The sequence below is a fragment of the Trichomonas vaginalis genome, chromosome III (assembly GCF_026262505.1).
Source record: "Trichomonas vaginalis G3 chromosome III, whole genome shotgun sequence".
Lineage (NCBI taxonomy): Eukaryota > Parabasalia > Trichomonadida > Trichomonadidae > Trichomonas > Trichomonas vaginalis.
The window spans coordinates 3,566,610-3,591,611 of NC_067205.1; the positions used below are offsets into that span (position 1 = coordinate 3,566,610).

Sequence of the window (25,002 nt, forward strand, 5' to 3'; positions counted from 1 at the left end):
GCTTTTAAACCGAGTTCTCTTGGTGCACAGAGTGGGAGTTTAAGAGCGGCACTTTTGACGAAAATGGCAGGCTTATGGTGGAGCTGCAGACGGAAAAGCCTAGTAAAACCGCTCAAGTCAAAATGAATTTGAGTTCACTCAAAAATCAAATATCAGATGTCAAAAAGTCAAACATAGACATACAGAAGCAAATAAGTGAAAACGAAAAGAAACTAAATATGACAGACACACAAAGAAACTCAATGAGTTAAACGTATGAAAAAAGAAGAAAGAAGAACAACTGAAAGAACGTAAGTACAAGGAATATGCGAAAAAAAGTGTCAGAAAAAGCAGCAGAAGTAGCCAAAATGGGACAAGATGTTGTAAATTTGAAAAACCATACTAACTCGATATAAAGTACTGAAGATGGAGAAAATAAAAACAAAAAAGCCCTGAAGACATTATGGATAGCGATGGAGTATAAAAAAGAAGTTTGAAGCAAATGTAAAGGCAGGAAAAACTGTTACAGTTGCAAAACCAAACCGTACAGTATGAAAACTTAGCACAAGAAAGTAAAAATAACGAAACGCCAATGCAAAAGGCGAATGAAAAAGCGCGAGAATATATAAAGCTAACAATGACTGGTTAGATGCCAAGTCAACAGGCTAAAGCAGCCCAGCTTATAGGGTCAATAAGGACAAAAATACAAGCGGATGAAGACAGTTCAAATGAAGCTTTAACGAATGCTGACTTTTAAGAACGCCTTCGAAGCTCTTCATAGTAAGGTGAAACAAGTGAACGACTTCTCATTCTTGGAAAGAAACTGAATGTCTGAAGGTTTCGACAACGAGTTAAGAGAAGTAGCACAACAATATGACGAAAATAACAAGATGCCAGCAACGAGACAGGCAGTCTCAAAGTGCCTATGACGCCGTTAGAGCAAAATTTCTTTGTTATGACACTTTCTCCAGTTTATAGGACCTCTCTCATATTCTATCTTGTCATATCTAAACTCATAGTCATGTATGTCCTCTAACCATCTCATAACGGTTTCCAAACCACTTTTATCGGATGTAAAGTAAAAGCATGGATGGTTATGTATAACGTCTAAAGTTTCTAAAGAGTCTCTCAAAGTCCAGTCTACTTGGTATTGAAAATCCCATGTGTTATAGAACGGCGGGTCCACTATAAAGAAAACATTTTCCTTGTCTTTATATTTTTTCATACAACTCTGTCCAATGACATCTCACAAACTCTATACCCTCAATATATTTTTCTATGTCCTCTTTGAAAACATTTGTATAGTTAAGATATAAAACTTTTGACATAAGTGTTTCAATGTCATGAACTCTTATAGCACCACTATATAATAGTCTAGCAGATATACTATTCCAGTCTATATATTCTGCTTTTTTCCAAAACCTCTCTCACAATATTTTTCTTATCTAATGGTATACGTTCCATCTTACCTATAGGTATCTTTTCTTTTAACTCTTTCAATATATTGTTTGTGTCTGGAATATGTTTGAGACGGTCCATATAGTTGTCGAAGTCATTGCATATAATCTTTGAGTCTGGGAATATTGTATGGCACAAATGGGATATATAGAAACTTCCACCGAACAAATCTACAAATGTTAGACCATTCGGTAGTTTCTTAAGTTCTCTCAATATAATATCTTTACATTTACTCTTATTTCCAAAGAACGGTAACGGTGGTTTTGTAAAATTCATTTATATATAATAATAAAAATGTTTTTACCTGAAAAGTGACAGAAAAGTGACAAAACATGAAAACATATATAATTTGTGAAAAGCGACACATTATATAATGTTTTCGACCCAGAAGAAGGCTTCTTCCCAGAAGCAATGGAGGAAGAAGAAGAGTCCTCCGAATATAAACTTCATTTATACTAAACATCTTCGGGGCTAGAGGGCACGAAGTGCCTGGAAGCCCCACTACCTTTTTTTTTTTTTTTTGAATGTTACTAACAATTTCTCTACATTTCTTGAAATTATCTTTGAATCAATCATGCTTGCATTAAGGGTGCGCCCGGGAGGATCATGTAAACTTCAGAATTTAGAACCTTAATTTTTAAGCAACTACTTGGTACCTAAATAGGTAGTAAAACTCTAAAAATATCAAAAAGTACAACTTGGCTCCATAATAATCCTGTCATGGTGGCAGTTTGTATTCCCTAGTATTTTCCTCTTGAATCTCTTTTTCTGTCGAAATTAAATTCAAATCTCAGAAGTAGAAGTGAATAATCGACTTATTGCTGCTATTATACGAATAAACAAATCCATTATATTATTTTTATTTACATAATATCTGTTTGAAGTTCATAATTCTATAAATTTTTCTTCAAAAACATTACAATCTTGATAGTTTTGATACTGTTTAATAGGTTTTTGGCACCTTATTTAGTAATTACTACGTATAGAGTCGATCTGAACTTAATTTTCGGAAATTTAAAATATTTATCATAAGTAAAATCTGATTTGAAATTTATGTTTAATTACTAATATTTTGCATAATCCTAAGTAGCTTTTGTAAAAATTCATCAAAAAAGATTTTAACGTGCTTTAATTTTTTATTTTTTAAAATAATACATATTATTATATAACTAGTATATTTACAAATTTTACTGCTTTCAAAAATTTAATCCTCCTCCTCTCAAATAAACGTACATCCGGGTGGCCTGTTTTTTGCAAAAAATAAAATTTCATTTTTTATGCTTAGAAAGTCAGAATTTTTATTTGCTTCTGGGATATATGATGGCTATATCAGACGCCCATTCTTTTTGATACTCAACATTAAACATAAAACTTAGCCGTTAAGGCTCTTCTGAAAATGAGTAGGTGACAAAAGTGCATACTCTTAAATTAACCTTAAATGTTGATTTTTCGATAGAGTAGGTGCCAAAAGTGCTTACTCTTAAACAACCGTCGGATTTCCGGGTGAAATCGTGACACACTTTCGTCTTTCGTAGGCAGTGGTGGTTGTTACAAAAGGTAACTTCGAATGTAGCGTGAAATCTGCAAAAAAAATTCTGAAATTTGAATGGAGAACACAAAAATTGAATAGTTTACGTCAATAAAAAAGAGAAAAATGAAGCCAATGTGTTTCGAACCTAGGACTTAGAGCAGCAATCCCACTGTTTATCCCATTACACTACATGCATCTCTCACCTCAGTGAATGAGATCAACTATATGATAACTTTTAGTTAGTATACATATCATGGGTACGGCGGCACTGCGCGCCTCCTTACCCATTATATGTGAATTTGACACTTTACGAAACCGTTAACGTATATTTTACAACACAAACGACAACACTAACTTAACCTTAAATATTTACAAAGTCGCCAACCACTTCACCTCACTAATGTAAAAAATAAACGTTCTCACTTACAAAAGTATTGCAACTCCTCCCATTGCTGTGCTTCACATAACAGCTCATAATCTTCTGACTCACTTTCTTCTTCATATAGGTCAAAGTCAATGTCAAAATAAATGTTAGTAAGTTTTGACAAAGCTAATGAAACACGCTTACCGTTTGTATCATATGCTTGTATAAACTTTCCATTATGCTTGTAGTCATAAACGCTCAAACTAACTTTACCCTTTCTCCCTCGTATCTGATAGAATGTATTTTCACGAGGAACGAAGAACAAATTCTTGAACTCATGACCGTTGTAGTTTGTTATCTCAATAGTTTTCGTCATTTATATAAAAATAAAATAAAAATAAAATAAAAATAAAATAAAAATTAATGATATCACCACCCTCACACGTATGAAAACATAGCGCAAAAATAAATTTAGGGTAGAAGGGTAGATCTAACCTCATTTCTACCCTCATTTCTACCCTGTTGAATTCATTGCTTTATAACTCTCTTCCTTTATCCAACTCTTCTAACTTCTTCCTAAGTTCAGCAATGTTGTCCTCATGAAGTTTAATCTTTCTCAAAATTCCTTCTTTATCTAATGGTTGCTTTATCTTTCTAAACTGAACTCTACCATCCTTCATAGTATGAACGTAAAAACCTTCTGGAATAGTTCCTGATTTAATGTATTCTACCAAAAACTTTTGTTTCATTGCTTCAGTGACTTTATTTGTCATTTCAATCAAATAAAAATTTTAATATTAAATAAAAATAACGTTATTTTTTCAGTAAGGAAACGCAGGAGTTTTACGATTTATTTGAGGAGTAGGTTCTGGTTTAAATGTTGGAGTCGGTTTAGGAGTTGACTTTTGAACAGGAGTTTGTACTTCCATAGGTTCAGGAGTCATTGAAGGTTTTGCTTGTGAAGGCGTTGGTTTTGGCGAAGGTGTTGGAGTTTGTTTAACTTCAGCTACTTCAGTATTATTTACAACATTTGCTTTATTTCTTTTCAACATCATTACTGCTCCTGCTGTAGCTAGCAAACCTATTGGGAGACCATATTTTATATAAGGACTTGACCAAATGCTATTTTTGACAGGAGCTGGTGGAACACCTAACCTTGGTGAGACTGCTCTTTGCCATTGTGCAGCTCGTAAGAAATATTCAATAGGTGCTCCATAATCGTTTGGTAAAGTTTGTTTCACAGATGGTGAAGGTTCACGAGAGCTTGATGAAGAACTCATTTATAAGCTTTAAAAATAAACGTTCATCCTTTATTCCTCACCGTCGTCCGTAGCTAAGTTATAGTCATCTAATCTTATTATGGGGATGCCATTAGCACGCACCTGAATGGCAAAGCAACAATCCCTCATAAATCCAATAAGTGGCTTTGGTACGTTTTCAGTTGCTAGTTCAATAGGTCCTTTAACAGACAATTTGTATGTTATTGGAGCAGTAGATGTTTGACCTTGCTGGAAGCAAAAGTCCACTTCTGTTGGAAAACCACATAAGAAATGTGTGTTGTCATAGCTATCCCATTTATGTTCCACACTACCATCATCCACCAATGACCTCATAACATCTTCATTAAATCCAATCATATCATTGTTTGTATTGCAAGCGTTCGCAACCATTTCATAAAATACAGGTCCATATGATTTTTCAGGTTCTGCAGGCATATTTCCATAAGCTCCCATGGAAAGCTGAAGATATTTAAACTTAGGGTTCTCAAAATTAACATAATAGTTGTCTTTCTTTCTAAATAGTGCCCAAATACTTTTAACATTAATAGGCGTATAAGCTGCTGTAAATGTTGCACTTGAACTATCTGTATTCTTTGAGAATGAACCGTCCATAGGAATCCAATCCATAACTTTAACAGGAAAACATAAAGCCTCGTTTGTATAATGTTCTACAAGTTCTGTATAAATGTTAGGGTCTAAAGAGAATGACTTTGGATGAATGAAACATTCATTAAAATCCATCTTTGTTCGAAATAGTTGCTGGGTTACAGTTGTAATAGTAACTGTTCCACTAGCTTCTACTGCCTTCGTTATCATAGTGAATGGTTCATTCCATGGAACAAATTTATTTGTCGGTGGATTTGAATCTGAAGCAAATGCAACTTTAAGAGTTGGATTGAAAGCAACGATATCATTTACAGATATAGATGTGCATTGTAAGGCGTCGCTACTGAACTTTACTTTAAGCTGAACGTTTCCTGCAAAAGCTGGAATAAATCGAATAGCTTCTAATGGAAGGAATCTTCTAACAGGAATTCTTAAACGAAGCTTAAAATCAAATGATTTTCCTGTTGTAATTGGACCACTAACAATTTGTCCTGTTCTGCATGTTCCCGAATGACTCCATACATCTTCATGTCGAGTCTTTGAGAAAACATCTACTTTCTTTATTTGTTCGCGTAGTTTGTGAGTTTGAAGTATATATATGCTTCTTCTCTTGCGTTGTCTTGAGAATATACGATACGACCATTTGCAAGGATTTGATATCCAGCAACTGCATAGAAAGCGTCATCGAAAACCAATCCAAAATCCTGGTGGGTTTGTTTTATTGGAACCTGAACCAATTTCTTTATCTACAATAAATTGACCTTCCATTTTATACGTAATGAATGTATTGTAAAGGTCCAACATATTTTCACCAGGAGGTGAGAGATTGAATGTTACCCATGTGTTATCTTTAGCAGTTCCAGGTTGTGATGGAATCTTTGCGTCAGAATATTTTCTATTAGTGTCACCAATTTGAACTGCATTGTCTATGATATCGAAATATGAGCGAATCTGATGAATATGCTCTGCTGGAGTAAATTCGTTTAACTGTTCGTTCTGCATGTATTTACTTCGGATAAAAATATCTATTTACTTCATTATTCTCACTCTTCTTCTTGGCATTCGTGGTGGAAGTTGTTTCTTGACATTTTCAATGAACTGTACATTCTCTTTTGTCTCAACTTCTTTCACTGGTGGGTCAGGGTTCTTTGACTCGGTTTGCTTTTCAATGAAATTCACGAACTTTGCAATAAGCTCTTGGTTCGTTATTGAAAGTACATCTGGCTTCTTTTCTTCTGGTTCTATTGACTTTTCAGTTTGAATAGAAGGTTTTATATGGGCTTCGTGGACTTCACCCTTGCCATACACCTTAATGTTGTCGCTTTCTGCATTCGCTAATGGAACCTTTCTTTTTCTTACGTATATTTTACCATCTTTACTCTGACTTACGTAATAGAAAGGATGTTGTATTCCTCTTGCGTCATTTAATATAATAGACTCTCGTTCTGATTTTGACAAGCTCATTTTACATCGGTTAAAGTTTTAATTTTGTTTTTTATCTGCAGTCAAATGACTCAGACAAGTCCTACGGACAAGACCCAAGGGGTCATAGATGTTGAAGCATTGAAGAAAGAAATTCGCGAGCAAATTTTATCCGAACTGAAGGAACAAAAACAAGAACAAAAGCCAGAGAGACCAAAGAGAAAACTTAGTGAAAAACAACTTGCTGCATTAGCTGCTGGAAGACAAAAGAACCCACGTTTGCTGGCGAAGAAAGCTAGAGAAGAAGCTGAAGCAAAAGCTAAAGAAGCTGAAGCAAAGAAAGAGTAAATGGTTTATTTTTATCCGAATTAAATGTATAGACAAATACCTTTATCTGTTGCGTTCAGTAGTGAAAACCCTGACGTCAAAATAAAGGGGAACAGAGTAACGTTTAAGTTTCCAACAGACTGGATTGTGAACATAAATGAAGAGAAGTACATTGGCATAACATCTATGTATATAACACGTGCTTTCAGAAAGGTTGACTTTATACTTCAAGTCGAGATAGAAAATGACGAACAGTCTTTAAGCGCCCAAAACATTCACATATACAAATACTTTAAAGACGATACAACATTGTTGCAATGTATGATTTCATTTAATGAGATGTTCGAGAAAAAGTTCAACATTGAAGTACAAACTTTACAGCCTTTACGTGAGTTTCTTGCACAACTGAAAGAAGAAGGTAGTCAGCCACAACTTATAGACTTTCATTATGAATTTAATGAAAATGAAGATGGAACTCATGACTGTCAGTTTGTTATATATTCACCATTCAATGAAGTAGCTAAAGAGAAAGAAAATCCATTACGTATAAGGTTTCAAATCTCTGAACCCAATGAAGATTTCAAGAATGTTTTCAATTATGATGCAATGCTTCCGAGGAAAAATGAATTTTCAAAGATTGTAACACCTGGCATTTGGGATAGAAAGCAAGCTATATTATATTCAAACTTAAGTAAGGGAGTTGAAAATGAGTTCATTGGTCATACAAGAACTTCACCACTTCCTAACCTAAATACTATAAATTAACTGGCTTCAATCGTGAGTTTTGGATAGACATGTTCTCCACTCATGACCATAACTGCCCAGTGTTCTTACCTCCAGACCATAAGGACTGTCTCTACATTGAAGCACAACTCTTAAACTCTACCATCGCAGTATTGTAAATGACCACATGGGCTTCGCCCTTGCCGCTAGCGGCTTATTTTTATCACGAATGACCTCATTGCTGACAAAAATAAATGACCTCAGAACTTCAACTTACGAATAAAGCTTGTTTTAGTCGTTATTGAGAAGTTAAACTTTTCAGCAAAGCAAGGACTAGAAGACTTACACAAGTCAATCCAATCTCTTGACCATCATGAAGTGCTTTGTAAAGTTTCATTAAACTGAACTCAGAGTCTTTGTCAATGTTCCTTGCGGAACCATTAAACCTTTATCTTCATCATAGAAACACTGAACAGAGTCAGGAAACATTTCATTAGCGGTTAAAGCAATAACATCTTGCTTCACGCCTTTCATTCTGCAGTGAAATGCAACTTCATTTAAATCGTTAGTGAGTAAGTCTATGTAAGTCTTCTTTCCACAAAATATTGACTTGTATGCTAAACTTTGTTTTCCAGGTGTTATTTCTGCAAAGTCGCTATGAAATGACCAAGGTTTTTACCAATGAGAACTCTTCCATAACGTTTCTCAAACTCTTCAGCTAAACGAGGGATATCTTCATTGTAGAGATGCATACTGTCGGTATCGCTATAAAAGATGTCCATTCCTAAGTCTTCAGCAGTACAGAATACTTCACACATTATTCTCTTCGACATAGATAGAATATTAACACCAAGTGGACAGAAGTTAAAGTGTCTGCAAATGCTTTTCGTTAGCTTGAAAATAGTTTTATCTGAACCATCCAAACCTTCGAACTTCACTATATGGTTGTAGTTTCTGATGGCATATCTTATAGCATCTTTGTCATTTACTATGGTTATTTTTGACTCAATAGGAGATAGAATAGTTTTGCCATAAATACTGTTCAGAATGAGCTTTATATTTTCTTGCAAAGGATTTCCTTCTTTCTTATACTTTAACCTTAACTCAAACAACTTCTTTACTTCATCTCTTATTCTAATATCTCTGTTTCCATCGTAATAGTATCCTTGCAACACTTCACATTTGACACCTTGATATTTTATGAGGTCTTGTAATGTTATATGGTCAACATACATTAACAGCAAGTGTTTGAACTTCTGGGAACGTTAAGTTCTGGATTTAGTTCAGGGTCACAAACTATTAAAGGAAAGTGTCTATGTATTCCAATCTCTGTTATCTTAATGAGAACAAAGAAGCCAGACATAAACTTTTCACCAATGGGTTCCTTTTGGTCGTCATCGAATAAATGTCTCATGAGATACTCTGTGCTTAACATTTCTCCTTCATAACCTTTGGAATTCCTTCTAAAGTATAAAGTCTTGCTATAGCTGATGGATATAATGAAACAGCGTCGAAGTCAGCAATGAGTTTCTTTTCGCTCTTTTGTTTCATGTTATCTGACAGCATACATCTTCCACCTTGAATACAGCGTGAAATAAATTCTCTTGGTTTATTTGAGAGGTCATAAAGATTTCCATTCGGGAAGTATACTCTGTTCTCAAATAATTTGTTAGCAATTGAACAAATACTAACGTAGTCATAACGTTTAAATCAAATTCTTTCAATATGTCATTGCGGAACTTAACAAAACCTTCTCTTAAAATTCTTACATCTTGTTTGCAATAAAATGTGCTATATTTTTCTAATCGAAGTGGTTTTCATCTATTCTGCAACCTTTGATGGAATCTATGTTTTTCATGAATGTATCTATCTATAAACTTACATGCTTCAGAAATGACACCAGTTCTGTTGTCATTTGCTAACAAAACACTGCTGTAGTAGTTATATGGAAATACTTCTTTCGGTCCTGTTTGTAAGTTAAACATAGCAGGAAATAGTTTAAGCTTCTTATTTATAACACTGTAAGAGTCTTTTATAATAATTGCCCTTCCTTTATATAAGCCAGTTATTTGCATTGTTCGTGAACCTTTAATGATGGGAGTTCCTTTCACTTCTGTCATGTGTCTTAAGATGAAGTTTATATCATAACTGAGGTTATGGAAATATATTAAACTCTTGTCAGGAAGTCGCTCCAAAAATTCTGTTGCACAGTTCTGACCCCAAATGCTTTCACTCACTGAACCATCTTCACTGTCATAACAGATGTTAAAAGCTTTATGAAAGCCGTCTGTGCTACACTCAAAGTCAGCAAAGAAAACGTGCTCAGGAATGAACTTGCACTTATTTTTATTTACTTCTTTTGACTCGGCTTTCTTCTTCAGTTGTACACAATACTTTGGAGCATATGTCAAATCTTTAAATGGTGCAAGGTTCTGTTTATATAAGTCAGTCGTATATGTGAAAAGTTCTCCATAAGAAATAGGTTCGAAATATTTGCACTCCCACAATGTTTTCATAACATCCCATACGGTGTGTTCTATCATGCGAACTACATATTTATCTTCTCTCTTTGTATAAATCTTCATTTGTTTCTCAATGTTCATTCCACCACACTCCTTCAAGATTTCTATATAGTTGCGAATGAAATATGTTGTCATTGGTAATCTTTCATTTAGCATGTAGTGGTCTTCAACAAGAAGTAAGTCAATAGTTCGAACAGTTTCACATTCTTTTGGTATGTATCTCTTTATTTCATTATGTCTTGAGTCATTGAAATAACCAATGGTAACATTAAATGCTATACCTGTTGAATCGGAAATTTCTTGTACTTTACTTTGAGGAAAGTCTCTAACACGAATGACTTCTCTCATGTGGTCAATAGTTTCTTCATTTACTCCAGCCTGAATGCAAGCATAAACGAAACAATTGTCTTCTGTCATAAGTGTTGCAGTTCTTTTGTTCAGTTCATTGAAGATTTGGTAGCGTTCAAGATTTATAGGTAATGTGCAAAGATACTTCCAGAACTGACCGCTTCTCTTCTTATAAAACTTCTTTTCACCAAGGATCTCATTCCAAAGTCATCTATCTTGTTTATCTCCTGTTTGCTTAAGTCTGTTCAAAATCTTTTCTGTCTTTCTGTCAGTGTGCTTTCATCTCTATATGGTCTCTTTTTTGGTTTGCCTTTCTTTACATCTGACATCGTTAAGCCTTCATATTCTGTTAAATCATACATCTTTATTTCAGTAAGATTCTTTATGTTTGTCAAGAAGAAGTCATAGTGCATTTCAACAATACCTGCAGCATTTGCTTCTATCTCTGATATAAAGTTCTCCTTCAAGAGCTGATGTAGTAATGTTCCAATATTATTGAGGTTTAACGTAGAACATTCATACTTTCCACCAAGTTTATAACATACCATCCATCTCTGTTGTGAGTTTATTTTAATTTTCTCTAAGAGTCTCATGAAAACCTTACCGAAATGTTTGTGTAAGTAGTCTCTGTTTGGTTCATCTAAAGCTTCGATGTTAAAGTCAATGAGTCTATTGCCTGACTTCACATTTCTCTTCCTATTCTCTTCATCTTTCTTTAACCATCTCTCACCTTCTTTTGGTTTGTCGTCAATGGAACGAATGACATCGTTAGCTTTGCGAACTTGTTCTATAGCACTTTTAAACATCTCTCTTCTCTGTTGTTTCAGTGTGTCGTCTCTTCTTCTTGTTTCACCAACGTTTGCATTTGTTATGTCAAACATTTCTCTTCTTACTTCATGAGGTACTGAACGTCTATGATATAAGTCAATAGCAACGTCATTTAAAGGAAATGCTCTTGCATGGACTTCGTCCTCGCCGCGTTGCGGCTTTATGAACTCATGAATTCTATCATAGCTTATAGCACCATTATAGTCATTGAGGATTTCAGCGAGTGCCTTTTTGTTTGTCGCGTAATGTTTTGCTACTTCTATGTTAGCTTCTGTAAGAAGTTGTTTTATTTCCGAGTGTTCTAACTTAGACAACTTCCGATACATCTTTAGTAGGAAATAAAAAAATATTTTTTGAAAAAATTAGATTAGATTTTTTAAAGTTATTTTTCAAAATAATTTAATATTTTTATTTTAATGAAACACATGCAAGATTGCAAGTTCTTTTCATACAATGCTCTCGCTACTGCCATCAAGAATGAGTTCAATGGTGCTTCAAACGTTAATGTTATCTTTAACAAGAAGTTTGTGAAAGAATCTAAGTTTGGTCAGTATGTCAGACCATTAGCTATTGTCATTGACCGCAAACGTTATACTTCACAAGAGTTAGCAGTAGTTTTGAAACAAAAGGGTTTCTTCGTGAATGTCAAAGATACTCATTATACTGTCATAAAGAACTCTAACATTGACTTCTTCAGTATTGCTATGAATCTTTCCGAACAGAAAGAATATAAGAAGGGTGAAACAAATGTGAAATATTATCCTTCATCTCTGAAGACAATAACGAACAAAGATGTTATACAGAAATTCTTACCAAAGGTTGAAGAAGCTTCTATTGACATTGACGAAGGAAGTGAAATGGTTGAAGAAATAGACCCTGAAGCTATTTAAGCAAAAATATATTTTTGAAGAAATGATGGTGTTACCATGTTACCATGTGCTACCAGGTTATTTAACTTCTTTTAAAAATGATGACAACATGTCATTTTGACAACAGTCCAGGAAATAAATTTTATCGTTAATGTTTACGTTAATGTTTTTCATTGAAATCGGTAAGTTTTCATTAACTTTTTCATTAAATTTTGTCAAAGTGCAAATCTTCACTTCGTCAAAAAGTTAATGTTTTTCATTAAATTTTGTCAAAGTGCAAATCTTCACTTCGTCAAAAAGTTAATGTTTTTCATTAAATTTTGTCAAAGTGCAAATCTTCACTTCGTCAAAAAGTTAATGTTTTTCATTAAATTTTGTCAAAGTGCAAATCTTCACTTCGTCAAAAAGTTAATGTTTTTCATTAAATTTTGTCAAAGTGCAAATCTTCACTTCGTCAAAAAGTTAATGTTTTTCATTGAAATCGGTAAGTTTTCATTCTTCCTCTTTGAAGTTATCGAAATATTCTGTTATTTTTTCCTTCAGTAATGGTAAGTCTTCTTTGAATGTAAGTATTGTGCAACCTTTGATGTCATAGTGTGTTTGAGGAAGAGTATTTTTGACAATTTCCTTTATTTGCTCATTCGGTGTCATTGAAATCGGTAAGTTTTCACGATAGAACCAGTTTCTGTCAGATTTATATATTTTAGCTAAGTCATAAAAGCTCTTGTTGTTTCTTCTGACTAAATGCAACATAACCATATCTTTATCTTCTTCATTTTCCAACTCTTCAGTATATATCATATACTTATAACTCTTTTCCTTTCCTTTTGGTACTGAACGTGGTATTCTTTTCTGTATGCTTTTGTCTTTGGATTCAATGACTTCATCTTTTGCTTGAAGTTTCTTTTCCATCTCTCCACGTTCTGCTTTATATAGTTCATCTAACATCATGAAAATATAACAAGCATAACGAGGTGAAGCCCACATTGCTACAGCGTTTACTAAAAGTCTATGAACATAATAACCTTTCAAACCAGGAGCCAAATTCTTGCGATTTTCGTACGGAATCTCTTCCCTCGGTTTTCCGAGGGAAGCAATCATATGAGGAAATTCTTCTAAAAGTTCTTTTGCCTGTTGGTTTTCAAACCAATGATATGCTTGCTTTGTAGAAAGAAGAGCATTCAAAATACTTTGCATTTGGTACATGTCATCTTTGACTGAACGAATAAGACGTAACTGTTTGTTATACTGTATGTACTCGTATTCTTCATTTATGGCTTCATGAACGATAGCAGTTGTTGTGTTCTCTAATGTTGACATTACTGTCTTTACATACAAAATAAAAAAATAAATAAAAATAAAACTAACTTTATTTTTCTGTGTTAAAGAAATGTTAAAAATTCATGGTTACATATGTGAAAAGAAGTCACGAACAAATGAAGGTCATAAGATTCAGCACATAATTCTGAATTGAATGGTGTGTCATACATGTCAAACCGTCAAGAATTGAAGGAGATACGAGGCTATAAAGATTTTGGATATTTTCTGACACACACCCTGAGGGAAAAGTGACAAAACACGACGATAGAAAAGTGACAAAATGAGAGAAAGTTGTTCCCCGACCAAAATGCAATCATGTTGAAAAGTGACATTTGTAAAGTTGGACGATAGGATTTCCTGAAAAAGTGCAAGACTTGTCTTGAATCAGGACAAGATTTGTCTTGAAAAAATACAAGACTTGTTCTGAAAAAATACAAGACTTGTCTTGAATCAGGACAAGATTTGTCTTGAAAAAATACAAGACTTGTTCTGAAAAAATACAAGACTTGTCTTGAATCAGGACAATTGTTCTCAAATTTGAGAACTTTACAAGAAAAACTGACTAAAAAGTGCAAGTCTTGTTCTGAATCAGGACAAGATTTGTCTTGAAAAAATACAAGACTTGTTCTGAAAAAATACAAGACTTGTCTTGAATCAGGACAAAACTTTACAAAATGTAAACTTTACATAACCGTTTCTATCGTACATGATATTTAGTTGACATTGTAAACTATCTTCATGTAAAGTATGGCGGTTTGAAACCGTCGGGAACCTTCACTTTTTTGACGAACTTTCCGCAGCAATTTTTAAAATGTGTGAAAACTCAACGGTTTGACACGTGCCATATGTCATTTTACTCAGAATTTTGTGCTGAATTCAGCAAAAATAATTTTTAGGGTAGATGGTTAGATCTAACCTCATTTCTACCCTCATTTCTACCCTCATTATTTATAACCGTTTTACATGGTAAACGTTATGAATTCGTGAGATTCTAAACAATTTCGTAGCTTCTATTTCTTCTGTCAGTATGTCAAAAGTTTTAACAATGCCGGAAGTTTCTTTATACTTCTTCTTGACGTCAGATAATAGGAAATCGTCAGCTGTGGGATAGTTTTTATTAAGAAATGTCAACATGTCCATTTTATCTTCTGCTGGCTTTTCTGCTTCTTTCTTTAAGTCTGCGTAATCGTTTCTCATTCTTTCTATCTCTTTTACTGAGTAGTTATATTTCCTCATTGTTGCTTTACATTTTGAACATTGCGGATTCATTTTTGCGTTATACATTGAAATTTGACCTGCTAGAACAACTAAGGCGTCAATGGTTTTCTTTAACTCAAAAGTTGTTGGTTTTATTTGTCCATTCCATACTTTGCCTCTTCTGTCTTTATCTCTTATCTGCCACACACATTCAGCAGCTAATGAAACAAAGTTGTCGTATGTCTTAAACTCCTCAGATTTATATATGTCAGAAATGTTTTTATAAACCATGTCGCAATCTTTGTTCATAACTTTATGGTTGCAATGAAAACCAAGGAATTCATAATTTACTTTACGTATGAACTTCTTTATTTCTACTGAATCAGTAACTTTAACTTCAATTTCATCGAATTCAGGAATAGTTAGTTTTTGTTGCTGAACTTCCGGTAATTTAGGCAAATGGTCTATGATATCTTGCATTTCATATAGCTCCTCTCCATTTGTTTCATCTTTCGCACTACAGTCTAAATTACTTGTTAAAAGTTCTTGCTTTATCTTCTGGATTTTTGTTTCAAAAGTATATGAAGAAGGAATGAAGTTTTTCATCTCTACCAACATTGACGTAGGATTCATGACTAGCGAGTTTGGTGCCGTGCATGCTGTCGAAAGTGCTGATGTTTCGATGTTGAAATCATATCTTACATACAAAATAAAAAAATAAATAAAAATAAAACTAACTTTATTTTTTCTGTCTTAAGGAAATTCATGAAAATTCATGAGGGTAGAAATGAGGGTAGAAATGAGGTTAGATCTAACCATCTACCCTAAAACTTATTTTTGCTGAATTCAGCAACAAAATGAACGAGTCAGGCTGTATGTAAATACCTTTGAATTCATTTATAACGCCCTTAGTAAGCTCATAAAATGCTTGTTTTGAGGTGGAGCCAAAAGTGGCTCGACCGTATTCTTTCAACCAAAACTCAAGAATTTCCTGCATGAATTTTGTATAAAAAAGCAACCGTCTGTATTCCGACGGTTGCTATATTCTTCACAAAACGCCTTATAATACTCTTCCCAGGACTTATTTCCAACAACTTTCATGAGATAAATAAGAAATAACTTTCATTTTTCATTAGATAACTGTTTATTTTTGACGAAGTGAAGATTTGCACTTCGTCAAAAAATTCCTGAAATCAAGAATTAATCCCGTCAAATACAAAAAAATGAGGGTAGAAATGAGGTTAGATAACTGTTATTTTTTGACGAAGTGAAGATTTGCACTTCGTCAAAAATCCCCTGAAATCAAGAATTAATCCGTCAAATACAAAAAATGAGGTAGAAATGAGGGTAAAATGAGGTTAGATCTAACCATCTACCCTAAACATTATTTTTGGTCATGGACTTCGTCCTCGCCGCTTGCGTCTTTATGTTAAAATAAATGGTACCATTAATAATACATGACTTTCTCGTTCATGTCTGATTTACATCTAATGAAAAAGTTTAGAAGAATTTTCTTATTCTTTCTGGCATATTTTTGTCTTTCCAGTACTCCCGCTCTAATGGTCCCAGATGTTGGCTTTGACTCTCTCAAGTTCTTAGATGGTAAACATCTTCAACACCTCCTTCATATCTTACTTTATAAGTGTCATCGTTTATGTTGTAGTCAAGTATTTCAATAACCACTCCTCGCTTTGCTTCGTCAATGGTTTCAGCAAGTTTGCCATTACTACTTTCAACTAATTTATGACGAGATAAAACGCAATAGAGTTCGGCAGCTTTTATAAGATATCCATACCTTGCGTAGAGTCTACGATATAATAATTTCGACTTAACCTTAAACGTTTCTTTGTCAACGGTTTGTCGTCAAGAACTACACGAACTTTTTTGTACCAGGAATGAGGGTAAATTGTGTTGAATTTCTGATATTTTGTGTTTGGCTTCGTTTCTTTTGTATATACTTTTTTCTTGTTGTTGTGTCATTGAATTTGGTGTATGTCCTGTTGTAGAATGTGTTGAGGAATTATATACTTCGAGAAAATGTTTCATTGTTTCTTCGGTAAAGTCTCGCTCTTGATTTAAATCTCTGAGCGTTCTTATGAAGCGGTTTATGATGCCGAGTATTTATGGTTATGTCTTCAGTAGTGTAGTGAGTTATGTTATGCTTAATGAGAAAATCTGTGATTTCATTGCTGAGATATGCACTGTCTTGGTCTGATGTTAAAGTACTTGGGCTATGTTCTGCTACAAACTTTTGTAAAACTCTTACACTTCACGAGTTCCTTTATTTTTCATTGGATATGCATATGCTTTACGAGTGTTAACATTAATGAAGATGAGGAATGGTTTATTCCTCCTTTTCTGCTTTGAATGAGAGTGTTCAAATTGGTATGCGTCAGGAGTGTTGGAGTAAATTGGTAAAAAGTAGTCGTAAGGTTTATTTTTGTTTGATGTACAACATTTTTGTCAAAGAACCTTTTCACTTCAGCTCTGTTAGTAAAATCCCCAACTCTTGCAGCTTCATTGAATTTCTTAAATGACCTCCATGGATGTTGTTCGAATACTTCTTTCAAGCTCATTTATGTAAAGTTAAAGATTTTATTCAAGACGGTAAGCCAGCAAAGCAGGCTCAAGCGCGTTCATTGAACGCGGTACCATGCAAATACAGTCACAAATGGTGGCATGTAATCTGCACCCGAGCCTGTTGGATTTGTTGTGAAAGTATGGACATGATTTCCTCCTGGTTCAGTTGGTCGAAAAATCTTTTTTGCTGAATTGTTATAAGATGGAGATAAAACATCATTGCCAGCATAATATTCTGAGTTGTATAATGGATGGTCTCTTAATGAGTGGCTATGGTCGCCAGAAAAGTTTGTAGTTCCTGTATGAGTGTGCGGTGGAAGGTTTGCTTCAGTAATTTTCTTCGAACCTCCTGTTTGCTTTGAAGAGTTAGCACAGTATAAGAATTTGTCTACAATCTGCTGCCATGTACCAAAACCTAAAACTGTTGCTGGATTTGTTGAGTTCATTGACGTATAAATAGAGCCTATAGGATATAATGTTTCAAGAATCTGAGTCTTTAATGTTTGAAGCTCTGTTTTGTCGGCTTTACTGTCTAACATTGATGGTAGTTCATATGCTTCAAAGTTTCTGGCATGATCTTCGATATTCCTGCAACTCTTATCTAAATTGTTAAGAGTATCTTTTACGCTTGTACTCGGATTCTCTAAAGGTGCACTTGAACCCAAATCATAGTTCAATATTATGTCGTCTGCTCTAACAGTAGTGAAGGATTTATGTGTATGATTTTTGTGGCTTTACTGTCTAACATTGATGGTAGTTCAATATGCTTCAAAGTTTCTGGCATATCTTCGATATTCCTGCAACTCTTATCTAAATTGTTAAGAGTATCTTTTACGCTTGTACTCGGATTCTCTAAAGGTGCACTTTGAACCCAAATCATAGTTCAATATTATGTCGTCTGCTCTAACAGTAGTGAAGGATTTATGTGTATGATTTTTGTCGGCTTTACTATTTAATGTAGCTTGAAGTTCATTTATATCGGAGATATTGTGTTTATGAGATTTCAAAACTTTGTTCGTTGCGTCAAGTTCATCTTTGTCAGCTTTACTTTTAATAGCATCTTCAAAAGTTATTTTTGCCTTAACTCTCAAAGTAAATCTTGGTTCAACTAATACACCGTTAACATTGAAAGTAGAGGCATAAATTTCATCGTTATAACTAAATGCTTCTAGCGCTTTACCTGTGTCATAATGTACAGTACAGCTTATGTCATAACCTTTAGCGAATGTATTTATATCTTCTTTCATTAACATCTTCCGTCTTCACTTTTTCATCCTGTGTTAAATATCCATGGTAGTCCGTTATAATCTGTTCATCTGAAGTTATATAATGACATGGTTTTTATCTGCTTTACTATTTAATGTAGCTTGAAGTTCATTTATATCGGAGATATTGTGCTTATGTTCTTTATCTGCTTTTTCGGCTAATTTCTCTTCTATCTCATTTATTTCAAGTTCATGCCTACCACCACCTCCCGAAGAAGTATTTTTCTTCAGCTCTTGAAGAACGTCCACTTCGCCATCTTTGGTGTCAATAATGAGACTTTGAGTTAAAACCTTTCCTGTCTTAATGGATGTTTGTAAAACTTCTTCTTCACCGTGTTCGGGGTCATGGTCGTCATCATATCTGTGAAATCAGAGATGTTGTCATACATTAAGCATATCTGTCTCAAAAGTTCTGCTATTTGAAACTGGAACGAAAGATATACAGAACTTTCATCATCTCCTAAAGTCAAGTCTGCTTTCTTAAGTATTTCTTGAATGTATGCAATGAGAACAGAGTACCTTGGAAAATATTCGAACAATATTTCATTAGCTGTTGGTTTTGGTGGTTCTTCTGGAGTTTCTGTTGTTTCAGTTCCTTCTGTAGGTTCTGTTGGAGTTTCTGTTGTTTCAGTTCCTTCTGTAGGTTCTGTTGGAGTTTCTGCATCTCTTGACTTCAATGCTCTTGCTCTCAAAGACCTAAATGTTAGAGCACCAGGCTTTACAAAGGACTTTATAAATGCTTTAATAGTTCCTGGTAAGTTATTGTTAGCATTAAGTAAGTTCCTTATGCTTCCATCATGTACGTCCATAGCACTATGTAAAAAATCTATACTTTTCTTGTAGTCAGCAATAGACTGACTGTGATTTTTTAAAGATTTGTCAATACCTTTAAGCCAATCTTCATGCATGTCTGATACTGAGCCAAGAATATCATTTGCTTCCTTTAGTGTATTTTGTGCTTCTCGTAAAGTATCCAATCCAGTACGTGCATTGTTTGCTATACGTCTTACAGTATCTATTTGACTCCTTGTTTCTTGCATCCAACCAGATAAAGTTTTAATAGTATCCGAACCATTTGAAATGAAGTTCAAAGCATTTTTAACATCATCTAAAGCTTCTTCACCAAGTACTGCCCATATCTTTCCGATTTGGTATTGAAGAACTCCATATGAAGCAGCTGTTAAACCAGTATTTATAAGGTCCCATATCCATGATTTAGCAGTTTTTCCATCCTTTCCATCCTTTCCATCCAAACCGTTTTCGCCTTGAGGTCCTTGTATTCCTTGTATTCCTTGTGGTCCGGTGTCACCCTTCTCTCCTTTCAGTTCATCTTTATGTTCGTTATAATATTCTAATGTCATAAGATGCACATCATTACTGCTACCAGCAACGCCGAGAATTTGTTTCTCATTCATGACTAAATTCTTTAGGCATTTAATGTTGTCGTCAAATCGAAAGCTTTTTAACAATTCAATGAGAACATTTAATATTTTCACTATTGAGGCATCTACTGTAGAATTTATATATTGCACCGTTCCATCATTTATGATGGGAACCTTGCTTGTTGTAATGAATGGGTCATAAGTGTTAAAAGTATCGAAATCAATGACTTTTTTAGTTTTTCCATCGTCAATGACTAAATCATTGCCTTCAATGGTTAAAGTTGAGTTTTCGTTTACTAGTTCATGTGCTCTTCTTGCTTCATTTGTTTCATACGCATATGCAGCAATAGTCATATTTTAATGAGAATAAAATGTTGTTCTATTTGCAAAGTACAGACCCAAACGAATACGGGACAGTAAAGCTACAAACAAACTTAGGTCTTCAGAATGAAGCGCTTGCTTTCAGAGTTGTTGACTTCAATACTATCGCAACTTTTGTCATAACAGATGAAACAGATTTCATAGAGATTGAAATAGATGACAAAAGAAGTGTTATAACATTTCCTAATAGAGCTGGGTATAGAATAGATAAAATTGCTGGAGTCATAGATACTCTCATAAATGAAGAAACTATTGACAACATAGATGTCGAACTCTCTTCTGAGGGAACATTGAAGTTCAGCAGCGAGAAAGAGTTTAAGATACCAAGAATGAGTCATAGAGTACAATTGCTTCTGGGAGCATACCATATGACATTTCCTTTGAAAAGTGTTGACAAAACGATTGAGATGAAATCTGTTCCATACGTATGTTATGGTAATTGTTTGTACATTGAGTCAAAAATAGCTAATGTCACAGGTATTTCAGGAGTTAATAGTAAAGGTTCAGTAGAATATAAGTCTTTCTGTTATGCAGTCAATTCAATGTTCATTCCAAACGTTCCTGTCATAGCAACTCATTTAGGTAAATGGGTTCGCATTAGTCCTCATAATTTGAAAGACATGCAATTCAGACTTGTCGACTTTCAAGGAGAGCCTGTAGAACTGAAGGCACCAGTGCGAATGACTGTTGAAGTTGACTTTTTAGAAAATATTAAATGCAACAGCTTACAAGAGAACTCAGAGCTAAAAATATAAAGTATGAATGTTATGTATTAGGTCATGAACTTTGGTTGTTGCTGTTTGATGAAACAAATGAGTTAGTTATGTCAGTCAAGAGAACAGAAAAATATTGTGTTAGTGAAAACTGCACCAAGTCAATAAGATTAGGTTTGCATTATGAAGATGAGTTCGATACTGTTGAAGAAGTTTTGGATAGATATTACAAATTGCTTTAATTTACTAAAACATATTTCAAGCAAAGTTTATAGTAAGTAGATAGTTTTGTATACTCGTTCGAATAATTATACTTAAACTCAACTCCTGGAGTACCTGGTGTTTCAATGATGCGGATGTTACCTATTTTCATGAATATTGGAGTTTGACCACAGCATTCGATTTCAGGGTCGAGATAGTCAATGACACATTGCTTTCCTGTTATTCGTGATATAATATTTTCAAGGTCCTCCTTTGTTAGAATTATTTGGTTCTTACTTATAAGATTTGTCAAAAGCTTCTTATCGTCTTTGAGTAAAATTGTTTGATATAACTGAAGAAGGTAATGGTCTACGTTATCTGAAGGATTTGTTTGAACATTTGTGTAAGGGTTGTCGTTGGCTTCTCTTGAAAGAACTTGATCCAGTGGTGGATACTCTAACTTAACATCTGATGTAGCGTTAGCGTTTGAAGCTGAGTTTAAATTCACGGATTTCAGTTCTGGTTCTTTTTCTTTCAAACACTCTGAATTATAGTTCTTTATGACAATATTGTTTGTCGTTCGTGAGTCAACATTTGATGTTGGTTCAATTGGAACATTAACGGCACCAGCTAAGATGGATTTGCTTCTCATTTCATATAGAATAAAAACCTTTTATATGTATGAAATGAACAATATACTCGACAAGGGTTTGAATGTAAAGCTAACGAATGAAAATATTGTTGAATTCACTGAGACAGGTGCTGTGTATAAAGATGTAGAACTACTGAACAAAAGAGCTAAGGGAAGAAGCAGGAACATGAACAAAGGGTGGAAGCCTATAAAAATTTATGTCAATGATGGCTCAGGAGGTTCAAACATAAAGTATGCAGAAAGTTATAGAGTTTATGCTCTCAAAGGTGAAAAGCCTTCATTTAAGAACAGCTATTCTAACGCATATCCTCAAAAGCTAACGGATGGGGAAGTGGATGATATGAATGACAGCAAAAATATTAACAGAAATGGCGACAGAGATGCATGGAATTTGTTTACCATCAGTCAATTGAAGGTTAAACTTTAAAACAATGTTGGTCGTTCCCATGGAATATTTTTGACTTTAATGGTATTAGTCATGATATGAATCTCGAGGTATGAACGAGGAGAGATGAGAGACTTATATGCTTCCCAAATTTCTTCAAAAGGTAATGTTATACCTGACTGTTTCCAAATGAGTTCAATATCATAGCGTGAGAAACCTTGAAAGATAACGAAGTCAGTTATGAAACGTTTTATGTTTAAAGCAAGGAAACGCCATGTTTGCATAAGTATTGCTACAGTTAAATGGTAATGTCTGACTTTAGTAATGATGTTAGCTAATGGTGAGTCTGGTTTTGACACTAAACCTTTTCCAGCGAAGTCGTCGCAAACTAACAAAGTATTTGAATGATACTTTTTGAAGGGGTATTTTGAAAGTTTTGACAGAATGTAGTTTGTCAGTCGTTTCATATCGTAAACTCCTGAGTATTGACGTAAGTGGTGTTTGTCAATAATTCTTTCCATCTCCTCAGAAGTCTTTTGCATTCCTGACTGTATGAACTCAACGATGGCATAATATTTCCTCTTACGTCGAATGTAACGTTGAAGAAATTCAATGAGTTCACTGTCTGGAACTTTAACGACAGAGGCTTGAACTTTTGACATAAATGTTTTCGCTGTTGAGTCCATAGAGTCTGAAGTTGCTGATATAATGATTTGGTCATAATATGAGTCATTTCCTAAACGTTCTGTTATGAGTATATGACGAATGAGGTTAAATGTCTTACCTGAACCCATCTTTCCACAATAGAAATACACACCATTTGAACAGAACTCATAATCTTTGCTGAAAGGAAGAATAAGAGAAGAGTTAAGTTTGTCTGTAGTTTCATTCATGTCTTCATCTACATCATGTATTAAATGCTTCATTTTATCTCCATTAAAAATGCAAGTCAGAAATATTCAGAACATAGCACCGAGTCTAACTGACAAGAGTATAAAGATATACTATGAACACGTTATGATGAAACCAACCAAAATTCAAGAAAGTCAGTATACTTATGAATATCCAAGACACTGGGTAGAGTATGTAGGAGGTGAGAAAGCTATTGAAATAAGACAGGTTCGAAGTATTCCAGCAGGAAGAACAATATTATTGAAGAACTTTAATGTTTTGAGGTATAATGATGAAACAAAGAAGCAAGATAGTTTTCCTGTTGCTGTGTATGTGAACTTAGATACATGAGATGACATGAAAGTTTTTAATACAAAACTTCAAACGGTAGTGAGAGAACAACTGACTGCGGAAGGACATCCATTACCTTCAGAAGTTACCATAACATATAATTTTGAAACAAACTCAATAGATTTTAAAGTCGTCTCTGCAAAGAAGTCAGGATTTACATTTAATGAAGCAGATGTATATTCGAATGAAAACTTCAAAGCTATTGCATGGTTAGATAATGACGATTGCTTTAAGAAAATCTTTAAATTCAGTGACTCAAAGATGTCAATAGATGACCTTCGTGGAATGTTACCATCGACGTTTACAGTTGAAGGTTCAGCAGGATTGCTTACAAGATTGTCAATTGGTGGTATTTGGTCTCGTGAGAACATTGTTATAAAATCCAGTATAAGTGAATTTGCTGAAGAATCTATATTATGTCTTTCAAACTACATGTATTCGCCACCGAAGCATTATAGTATAACAAACTTTGTCAGTAAGTTTAACATAAGACTTGTCGAACCTTCTTCAATGAAAGATGTTGTGCTACCTAAAGATGGAAAGGATGGACTCATTATTGAGATGATTTTAATAGCATATTAAATGAGCTTGTTCTTGAAGGTCATTCATGATGAAATAACTGTTGTAGAAGATGTTAGCAATTGTTCAGACATTTTGAAGCGTATAGATGATATAAGAAAGAAGTTAGATAGACCGCAAAGCGGTGAGGGCGAAGCCCGTGAGAACGCTTATGTTTCATTGACTTTCTCCAGTAACGAGAACTTTTATGAGATAATATTGAAGAGAGATGATTTTAATATGGTGTAAATGGTAGCTTGGGCAGCTTTAGGCGCAATGGGAACAAAAGCATTAGCATTTGGAGCAAAAGCACTTGGAGCTTATGACGCAGTAAATAAAATGAGTGGAGGAAGGGTTTCAAAGACATTAGATGCAAATAAAGGAAAGATTGGAGGCTGGGTTGCAAAGAAGTTAAGATTAAATAAAATAGGGCTCATAAATAAAGCATCCAATTTGGTTGCGACTGAGTCAGAAAATGCTTTAGGAAAGGACGATGAGTTTGCAAAACACGCAAAAGACTTTAATGACCAGATGAAAGGTGAAACAATGCATTTAAATAGAGTCGATGGAACTAAAGAAAATGTTTCTTCTCCACCAGCGGTTTATCCATACGGACCTTATGGAATGTATGGAAACACTTACGAAAGACCATTTGACCCATTGACTGGTGGAAGTAATTGGTATCATTACGGACGAAGAAGAAAGACAGTCAAGTTGGAGACAGACGTGAAGAAAGCAACTAAAAAGAAACCAAGGAAGAGAGTTATAAAGCAATGAATTCAACAGGGTAGAAATGAGGGTAGAAATGAGGTTAGATCTACCCTTCTACCCTAAATTTATTTTTGCGCTATGTTTTCATACGTGTGAGG

General features: G+C 34.3%; 11 protein-coding genes and 4 pseudogenes across 15 annotated transcripts, besides 3 other annotated features; 6 read left to right on the forward strand and 9 right to left on the reverse strand.

Annotated features, from left to right (window-relative positions):
• Positions 1 to 2,025: 2,025 nt before the first annotated feature.
• Positions 2,026 to 2,679: a mobile genetic element.
• Positions 2,680 to 2,835: 156 nt separating this feature from the next.
• Positions 2,836 to 2,892: a mobile genetic element.
• A 313-nt stretch (positions 2,893 to 3,205) lies between these two features.
• Positions 3,206 to 25,002: part of a mobile genetic element that runs on past the window's edge.
• On the reverse strand, positions 4,154 to 4,612 carry TVAGG3_0635040 (repellent protein 1 family; the record flags this gene model as incomplete). Its single annotated transcript, XM_001297693.1, has 1 exon — positions 4,154 to 4,612. One exon carries the CDS (start codon positions 4,610 to 4,612, stop codon positions 4,154 to 4,156), a length of 459 nt encoding a protein of 152 aa, XP_001297694.1.
• On the reverse strand, positions 4,643 to 4,945 carry TVAGG3_0635050 (uncharacterized protein; the record flags this gene model as incomplete). The annotated part of the gene is made up of 1 exon (XM_051241002.1): positions 4,643 to 4,945. One exon carries the CDS (start codon positions 4,943 to 4,945, stop codon positions 4,643 to 4,645), a length of 303 nt encoding a protein of 100 aa, XP_051087589.1.
• Positions 6,728 to 6,893, forward strand: TVAGG3_0635060 (uncharacterized protein; the record flags this gene model as incomplete). The annotated part of the gene is made up of 1 exon (XM_051241003.1): positions 6,728 to 6,893. A coding segment is annotated over one exon (166 nt), but the record flags the coding sequence as incomplete, so codon positions are not given.
• On the forward strand, positions 7,013 to 7,819 carry TVAGG3_0635070 (annotated as a pseudogene). The gene has a single exon. A coding segment is annotated over exon 1 (807 nt).
• Positions 8,137 to 9,256, reverse strand: TVAGG3_0635080 (annotated as a pseudogene). Its single transcript has one exon. A coding segment is annotated over exon 1 (1,120 nt).
• On the reverse strand, positions 9,711 to 11,108 carry TVAGG3_0635090 (annotated as a pseudogene). Its single transcript has one exon. A coding segment is annotated over exon 1 (1,398 nt).
• TVAGG3_0635100 (uncharacterized protein) lies at positions 11,805 to 12,278 on the forward strand (the record flags this gene model as incomplete). The annotated part of the gene is made up of 1 exon (XM_051241004.1): positions 11,805 to 12,278. The coding sequence occupies one exon, from the start codon at positions 11,805 to 11,807 to the stop codon at positions 12,276 to 12,278; it is 474 nt and encodes a 157-aa protein (XP_051087591.1).
• On the reverse strand, positions 12,750 to 13,577 carry TVAGG3_0635110 (KilA, N-terminal/APSES-type HTH, DNA-binding family; the record flags this gene model as incomplete). Its single annotated transcript, XM_051241005.1, has 1 exon — positions 12,750 to 13,577. The coding sequence occupies one exon, from the start codon at positions 13,575 to 13,577 to the stop codon at positions 12,750 to 12,752; it is 828 nt and encodes a 275-aa protein (XP_051087592.1).
• On the reverse strand, positions 14,526 to 15,254 carry TVAGG3_0635120 (organellar and viral DNA polymerase type B; the record flags this gene model as incomplete). Its single annotated transcript, XM_001281679.1, has 1 exon — positions 14,526 to 15,254. One exon carries the CDS (start codon positions 15,252 to 15,254, stop codon positions 14,526 to 14,528), a length of 729 nt encoding a protein of 242 aa, XP_001281680.1.
• On the reverse strand, positions 17,411 to 18,412 carry TVAGG3_0635130 (annotated as a pseudogene). Its single transcript has one exon. A coding segment is annotated over exon 1 (1,002 nt).
• On the reverse strand, positions 19,157 to 20,355 carry TVAGG3_0635140 (organellar and viral DNA polymerase type B; the record flags this gene model as incomplete). The annotated part of the gene is made up of 1 exon (XM_051241006.1): positions 19,157 to 20,355. A coding segment is annotated over one exon (1,199 nt), but the record flags the coding sequence as incomplete, so codon positions are not given.
• On the forward strand, positions 20,925 to 21,137 carry TVAGG3_0635150 (uncharacterized protein; the record flags this gene model as incomplete). The annotated part of the gene is made up of 1 exon (XM_051241007.1): positions 20,925 to 21,137. One exon carries the CDS (start codon positions 20,925 to 20,927, stop codon positions 21,135 to 21,137), a length of 213 nt encoding a protein of 70 aa, XP_051087594.1.
• Positions 21,334 to 21,948, reverse strand: TVAGG3_0635160 (uncharacterized protein; the record flags this gene model as incomplete). The annotated part of the gene is made up of 1 exon (XM_051241008.1): positions 21,334 to 21,948. One exon carries the CDS (start codon positions 21,946 to 21,948, stop codon positions 21,334 to 21,336), a length of 615 nt encoding a protein of 204 aa, XP_051087595.1.
• Positions 23,582 to 24,157, forward strand: TVAGG3_0635170 (uncharacterized protein; the record flags this gene model as incomplete). Its single annotated transcript, XM_001295508.1, has 1 exon — positions 23,582 to 24,157. One exon carries the CDS (start codon positions 23,582 to 23,584, stop codon positions 24,155 to 24,157), a length of 576 nt encoding a protein of 191 aa, XP_001295509.1.
• On the forward strand, positions 24,383 to 24,910 carry TVAGG3_0635180 (protein of unknown function, DUF4107 family; the record flags this gene model as incomplete). The annotated part of the gene is made up of 1 exon (XM_001295507.1): positions 24,383 to 24,910. One exon carries the CDS (start codon positions 24,383 to 24,385, stop codon positions 24,908 to 24,910), a length of 528 nt encoding a protein of 175 aa, XP_001295508.1.